The 7,500-nt window shown below is 47.0% G+C and overlaps 1 protein-coding gene across 1 annotated transcript in view; it reads right to left on the bottom strand.

Annotated features, from left to right (window-relative positions):
• Positions 1-7,500, bottom strand: part of LOC125036836 — a 16,222-nt gene that overhangs the window by 1,594 nt on the left and 7,128 nt on the right. The window contains exons 2-8 of the mRNA XM_047629709.1: positions 3,670-3,834; positions 3,398-3,526; positions 3,056-3,172; positions 2,368-2,451; positions 1,946-2,077; positions 1,639-1,760; positions 1-1,412 (exon numbers count right to left, since the gene is read on the bottom strand). The exon at positions 1-1,412 is cut by the window's left edge and continues 1,594 nt beyond it. Coding sequence (XP_047485665.1) covers positions 1,286-1,412; positions 1,639-1,760; positions 1,946-2,077; positions 2,368-2,451; positions 3,056-3,172; positions 3,398-3,526; positions 3,670-3,834 — 876 coding nt within the window. The 3' untranslated portion in view covers positions 1-1,285. The remainder of the gene's footprint in view (positions 1,413-1,638; positions 1,761-1,945; positions 2,078-2,367; positions 2,452-3,055; positions 3,173-3,397; positions 3,527-3,669; positions 3,835-7,500) is intronic.

Below are 7,500 nucleotides of genomic sequence, written 5' to 3'. Positions count from 1 at the left end.
ATTCAAACTTAACAATAACAAATAAATAAATAAAATGGAGCGACAAGACAAAACGAACAGAGGGGGCGAGAGCTGTTCGTGCCCCGTCGGCGCTCCCTGTCTGTCTGTCTGTCTGTCTGTGTCCCATGTCAGGTACTGCGACCAGGACGGTGTCTGCCAGCCAGACCATTTCGGTCAGTTGCCTCGCACTCCCTTCGTTTCCTTTCTTTCGTCCCAATGGTTCTGATCCACTAAGGGGAGGGCGAGAAAGGCAGCGGAGGGAATGAGAAGCACCTCTGGAAATGCAGCATGATGAAAACTCAAGTCATGTTGGTCCTAAATTCCTCATTTTTGTGTCTTGGCTTTTCGAGGATCCTTCAGAGTGCTGCCCCTGAGCTGCTTGAGGGAGGCAGCTTCTACAGCCCCGCGCCTAGAACTCTCCTTCGCCTTCGGCTCCGTGAGTCGAGCGCCTTCTGACCGACCTGTGACTGTAGTCTGTCTTTATTTCGACCACAAAAGGTGACATTCCGACGGATCAAATAACTTGCACTTGATCAGCGTCGGCAGACGGCGTTGGGAAGTTAGACGATCCTGGTTCGATTTCTTGACAGACTCGTCCTTTCTCGTCTCATGTCGGGTCCGTTAAGTTCCCTGCGTCATGTCAACAAGAAGTATCTCAGTCACACGTCGGGTCTCCCATCAGTCCCCTCCAGCCAAACCTCAAACGCTTCCATGATAGGTTACCCAGAATTGTCTGGAAATGAATGCTACCGAGTAGGCCGAGTCTCGGATGGAGGAGCGTCTGCTGGGTCGCGTCGTGACATGTCTGAAGGATTTTCAAACAGTCAAAGACAGTTTGGCAATCAGTATGAACTTTTCGCATCAACAGTCCCAATTTGAAGAAAAAAAATATATATACTGCATACGATAGGTCTGTCTCTCAGAATCGTCTGGTCTATTTTTCCATGAAGTAAGAACAAGAAACAAAGAATAAAAGAAAAATGGTGAAGCTGTCATCGTCTTCCCCAAAAGTCTTCGTCAGACCAAGTCAATGCCTCTTGTATGTGGAGCTTTGAGCTCCAGTGATTTTTAAAGTGCCAGGGTAACGGCATCTCGCATAAATATTTCAACGAACTGTTCCACCCACGCACGCGACTGCTGGCCATTTCACTCCTGTCCCCAGCCTCTCGTGCGAACACGAGGAAGGACGGTGAAATGGCCGCGGGCGCCGAAAGACGAAGGGGAGAGAGTCGGTCAGGAAAGAGGAAGGAGAGGGTGGGTCGGAAGGAGGACAGAGGAGAACGTCTTAGATGTCATTGCAGTCGCTGAAGATCTCCTTGCAGTTCTCTCCGACGCGACCGCGGCGTCCGGCGTCGTTGTAGATCTCGAAGGGCGTGTAGGTGGTCCGCTCCAGTAGGTAGCTCATTCCATATCTGTGGAAGGAGTGCGTGAGATGCCTTGGGAGAAGCACAGGAAACAGTAAACTTCAAATATAGGGTTGTGAACTGGCAAATGCATAATCCAGGGCTAGTGATACTCTTTTCCACGTAAAATGCATTTTGAGAAGGCAGCACAATGATAGAGAAGACTGAAATTGACAAGAAATGTAGAAGATTCATGGCAAACAAGCTGGCAACAGCCAGAGGAGAGAACACTCACGTTCCGATCTGGCAGAACAGGTACCCAGTGTCGCCAGTGCTGTACACGCAGTCGTTGTTCGCTTCGCAGAGGTACTTCTGCATGCACATGTCGTCCTCGGTATCATATGTCTTGATGTAGCTCTGGGGAAAGCAGAGAAAGTGCCATCAAACGGGCGTCTTTCGCTCGGGCTTGTTTGGTTCCCTAAACGTTTCCAGTTATGAGTACTCTGACTCGCTGTCAAAACATATTATTCCTCCAACAATGGAGAAGATAGTGTTACACACGATGACTCAGGTTACTAGTTCTGACATGGGAAGCAACTGACCTTGAGCATTGTGGTGGCTGCTACAGCAGCATCGGCCATGGGGTCAGTGGTGCCCATGCTGCGTGCTTCGTAGGACCTCTGCGAGAAGGAGGTGCGGAGGGCGTCCAGGAGGGTCATCACCAGTCCGAAGAGCTGCAAGAGAGGGCCGTGTCAAGGAACTGTAGGGTCTGGGAGGTAAGTATCACCGGCATCCATTCTCGCTCTATTTTACCTGAGTGACTTTTGTTGTTCCGTTATCTATATCATTATATAATATGCCTCAACCGAGTTACCAGTGCATAGTATAGTGTTACTAACTGATCTACCTTATAAGAATCAAAATAAAAGTAATAAAAGAGGCAGTGGCAGACCAACTATTTCAATTGGCAACCATGGATGTAGTCAATTAGTTTTCAGAAAACCAAACGTTTACAAAAGCTCACCTCCGAAGCCTGCTTGGCCATCACACCGACCTCCTGGGGGTCGTTGGAGCCAGTCAGGTAGGAGATCACGGCTGTCAGAATTCCCTGAAAGTGCGGACGGAATGGGATCAGACACTGTGATTTGCACGTTAAAGCTGGAGTCGGATTACGTCTCATATCTAAGTGATTTCATTTATTCTGTCATTGATCGAACTTTAGTACAACGTTCAAGAAAAATGCATTTTACGTAAAGCTGCATAAAGCTGAATTAAAAACAAACACTAACAAAGTCAGCCGTGATATATATCTGGAACATCTGATACACAAAAACAGGCAGTGACAACTCATACCAACGGAAAACTATTTCACTGATAAATAAGAAAACTGGAGGATCCCGCGGTACGCTCAGCAGCCCGAGGGGAACATAACAGTCTTTTTTTTACGAAATTCATATATTTTTTGTGGCCGTGTGAATCACTGTTTCTCGCTTGGTCAACTTTATCTCTTTATCACCTTCAAGAACGGAGCCAAAGCGTAAACTCGCACGGCGAAAATAACAGATGATGAAGGGTATTGGTGCACGGGTAATTGTCCGTCGAGGGCTGATTCGGTGTCATTTTTTCCGAGTTCAACTGAATGCGTGTCGGTTGGACTAAATTCATATCTAGTTCAATATCAAGCATGCACATGCGCACGCGCTCTCTCCTACCTCGATGGGCGAGCCTCCGTCAATCCTGTCCAGAGCAGCGTTGTCACCGCCGCCCAGCACGCTGAGGACCACCTGGAGGCCGAGCGCCAGCACCTTCGACCACGAGAAATCGCCCGTCTGTCGCGAGAAAGGAGTCAGTGCGTTAGTGCTCACGTAGGATACCAATCACTGCCACCATGTGCAGTTTTGAATGTGTGTGTATGTGTGTGTGTGTGTGTGTGTGTGTGTGTGTGTGTGTGTGTGTGTGTGTGTGTGTGTGTGTGTGTGTGTGTGTGTGTGTGTGTGTGTGTGTGCGTGCGTGTGTGTGCCCCCCCCTCCCTAGCCACACCCTGCCTGCCTCACCGTGAGCTGTGTGATGTAGTCCATCTTGTCGGAGGCGCCGCTGGAGCCGCCCGTAGGCCCGCCGATGAAGATCTGCATCACCATGTTGAGGATCTTGCCCCACTGGAACCCGCCGTCGTTCGCCTGCGCCTGGAAGGGAAAGCGGGGTCAGGGAAGAAGGCTCTCCTTGTCTCATGCAACACATTCTCCCTTCTCGTATTGTCAGTCATCTACACACTACTGCGTGCACGCCGCTCATTCACGCCCTTTGGGAGTCGGGCTCGCGTCCGCACCTGCTTGTTGTTGGGCAGGAAGTTCTGCTGCTTCTTGATGTCGTTGGGCTTGGCGGCGAACTTCCTCTCCGTCTGAGCGTCCATGGAGGCCGCGACGGCAGAGCTCACGAAGGAGGAGGCGATGAGCGCCACGAGGGCGGCTCCGACCATGCGCCGAGACACCATCTGTGGGAGGAGGACAGGCACGTGAGAGGCGGCCGGAGATGCACGCGCACTTACACATACAATGGCGGATAGACGGATAGGTATATGGGTAGACAGATAGATGGATAGATAAACAGGCAGATAGACATCAGACAGATTGATAGATATTTAGGCAGATAGACATCAGACAGATTGATAGATATTTAGGCAGACTGATGAGTAGACAGGTAGATAGACAGATAAATGCATAAATAGAAAGAGAGACCGACAAGAAAAGTATAGGGAGATTAAAACATCTATACGTTCACATTTATATACGTAGACACACTGAACACAGTCATTGCGTTTAGTGCAAGAATACATAGCATAATGTAAAGCTAAAATACAAAATCAAATAAAGACCTAATAACTTACAAAAGGGAAAATAACTTTTATTCTAAATAACAAAAAAATGTCCCGAATTTGCGTGGGCGTGTGTTGGCGTCGCGCGGCTTGTGAGGGCGTGGGCGTCTCGCGGTCCAGCAAGCATGACAGATCCGCCCCGCCCCCCCCCCCCCCCTCTCCCAGTGAACAAGGTGGCATCACTTTCACTCGTGTCATCAAAGAAAATTGTCCGAGAGCGACATCTCCAAGGAGGAACTTTACTATTATAGTTGACATCGTGCTCGCCCAAGGATCTTAAAGAAAGAATCCTTTGTCACGACGCCTCCACTTTGTGTTTCCTTTTAGAAGGTCGGTTTAACGTTTGTGTTGCTTTCCCTTGTGTGCTGTTGGCGGAGGATGTTACGTCGACGCATCTACTATATTGCCCCGCTGCCATCAATGGCAATCTTTGTCTTTCATTTTCATTTTCTTGCAGAAATGGATCCAAATCAGATGTAACACTTCTATATTTGTTTTATATACATATATCTATATATCTATCTATCTATTTATCTATCTATATATATATGAATATAAATGAATATATATGAATATATATGAATATATATATATATATATACATATATATGTATATATATATATGTATTTTCATATATATATATATATATGTATTTTCATATATATATATATATATATATATATATATATATATATATAAATATATATATACATATATATATAAATATATATATATATTTATGTATGTATATATTCATATATATATAATTATATATAAAAATATGTATATATATATATATATGTATATATAAACATATATATATATATATATATATATATATATATATAGAGAGAGAGAGAGAGAGAGAGAGAGAGAGAGAGAGAGAGAGAGAGAGAGAGAGATAATCACGGTGAAATAAATCACTGCTCACTGCATAAAACTTTACACAACAGCGTCGTCCGCGCCATTCACGCCCCCCCCCCCCCCCCCCCTGTGCCATAATCGCGCCCTTTCCCTCGGCGGCGCCATCGTGACGCCGTGCCTTCGGTTGCGTGGTCCGAGTTTCCCGCCTTCACCGTCCGTGCCCGCCCCCCCCCCCCCCCCAACTCCAGATCAATGGCGTCAAAACGACAACTGTGCAGAAGGATACGTAAATGTCATAAAGAAAGAACGCAACAAAGCCATTATTAAGCGCAACATGTACCCGCAGTGTCAGCGAAAGAAATCGCATTTCTTTCGTTAACTTTCTCCCTGGCCGACGATATCTTTTTGTGTGCGTGTGTGTGGGGGGGAGGGGGGTCTTTAACCACATTCTAGAAGCAATTGAGGAAGCAGAAGTCGTGCTTTCTAGAAGGGCAGGCGGACGGTCTCTGTGAGAACCGCATTGTTTTGCTTTCCAGGTCATGAGTTCGAATGTAAGTCAGCGTTTTCAGTTCCGCCTGCGTTCGACTCCTCCGCTCGGGTGAATCAGCGGGTGACACAGTTTCTGCCTTCGACTCGCTCCGGGTGAATCTGCTCATGACAGTCACGTGATCTGTTTCGGAAATTGATGCGGCCTGTTAGTTGTCTTATGTACATTCTTATTTAGCATCTTTTTTCTGTCTCCCGTTTTCCTCCACCTTGATGATCAGCAATTCTGTCTCAGCAAATGTCGACCTTGATCCCTTGGTCTGTTCCAGTCTTGAATTATTTCTCGGTATGTTTGGCTTTGTTTACACAAACTCTTAAATATTCCCACAGGTTGTGATCTGCCTGCCTTGGCAAACATACCCAGGTTTTCTGTATAGATTCAGTTCAGATAATAGGCGGGCAACGAGGCAGAGCAGAGCATGGGAGAGAGAGAAAGAGAGAGAGAGAGAGAGAGAGAGAGAGAGAGAGAGAGAGAGAGAGAGAGAGAGAGAGAGAGAGAGAGAGAGAGAGAGAGAGAGAGAGAACGCAAGGAGAATACGGACTAATGAGTAAACCTGGGGTATCAGGAGGGCGGACAGAAGAGACAAGCGGAGACACACAGGGCAGAAGGAGACCCGAAGCGAAGAGCATCACCATCATCACGCCTTTCTTCTCCCTCTCCTCCCACGGGTCGCCCTCTCGGAACAAGGTCGTCTGCAGCTGCACTCTCCGCGCGCCAAATTTTCTCCAAGGCTTTCAGCATCCTTTCTTCGGCTTCTTCTTCTTCTTCTTCTTCTTCTCTTTTCCTTCTTCTTCCTTTCTTCTTCTTCTTCTTCCTCTCATTTTCTTGTTTTTTCTTCTTCTCTTCATCTTCCTCTTCTTTTCCTTTTTCTTTCTCTTCTTTTTTTCTTTTTTTCTTTTTTCTTCTTTTTCTCCTTTTTCTTTTTCGATTTTTTTTTCTTTTTTTCTCTCTTTTTTCTTCTCTCTTACTTCTTTTTTTCTCTCCTGTCTTCTATCTCTTCACTTTACTTTATCTCTCTATCCTTTCCTCATTTCTCCATCTCTTCGGCTTTACTTCCTTTCCATTTGTGTTGCTAAAGATATCGATAGATAGATAGACAGAAAGCAAAAGAGAGATAGAAGATAAACAGATAAACAGATAGAAAACAAGAGAGGGAGAGACGATAAACAGGTGGATAGAAAGCAAGGGCGAAGATAAACAGAAAAAAAAGACACACAGAAACGAAGAGAGAGAGAGAGAGAGAGAGAGATAAACAGACAGACAAAAGCAAGAGAGAATGAAGACGGAAATGTGTGTGTTGGGGGAGGGGGGGGGGGGCGACACTGCAAACCCGGATGTCCACTTTCTCCACTGGAAGGCGGGGTCGGGGGGGGGGGGGGGGGGCAAAGTAATTTTTTATGTACCTTTGATGTCCGTTGTAGCTGACTCCCATTCCTCCCACTCTCTCTTTCTTTCTCTCTTTCTCTGTCTTTCATAGTCTCTCTTTGGATCTGTCTATATATGTTTGGCTGTCTGTCTGTCTGTCTGTCTGCCTGCCTGCCTGCCTGCCTGCCTGCCTGCCTGCCCGCCTGCCTGCCTGCCTGCCTGCCTGCCTGCCTGCCTGCCTGTCTGCCTGCCTGCCTGCCTGCCTGCCTGCCTGCCTGCCTGCCTGCCTGCCCTCCTGCCTGCCTGCCTGCCTGACTGCCTGCCTGCCTGCCTGCCTGCCTGCCTGCCTGCCTGTCAGTCAGTCAGTCAGTCAGTCAATCAGTCAGTCAGTCTGTCTATCTCTCTCTCTCTACATATATATCTATTCTTCTAAAAACGAAGAAGAAAGACAGAACGCAAAACAGAACAATCGTGGTGACAAAGACACGACCGGCGACACGAATGAGGA

Source organism: Penaeus chinensis, chromosome 2 (genome assembly GCF_019202785.1).
Source record: "Penaeus chinensis breed Huanghai No. 1 chromosome 2, ASM1920278v2, whole genome shotgun sequence".
Classification (NCBI taxonomy): Eukaryota; Metazoa; Arthropoda; class Malacostraca; order Decapoda; family Penaeidae; genus Penaeus; species Penaeus chinensis.
This window is presented reverse-complemented; position numbering and strand designations above follow the sequence as displayed.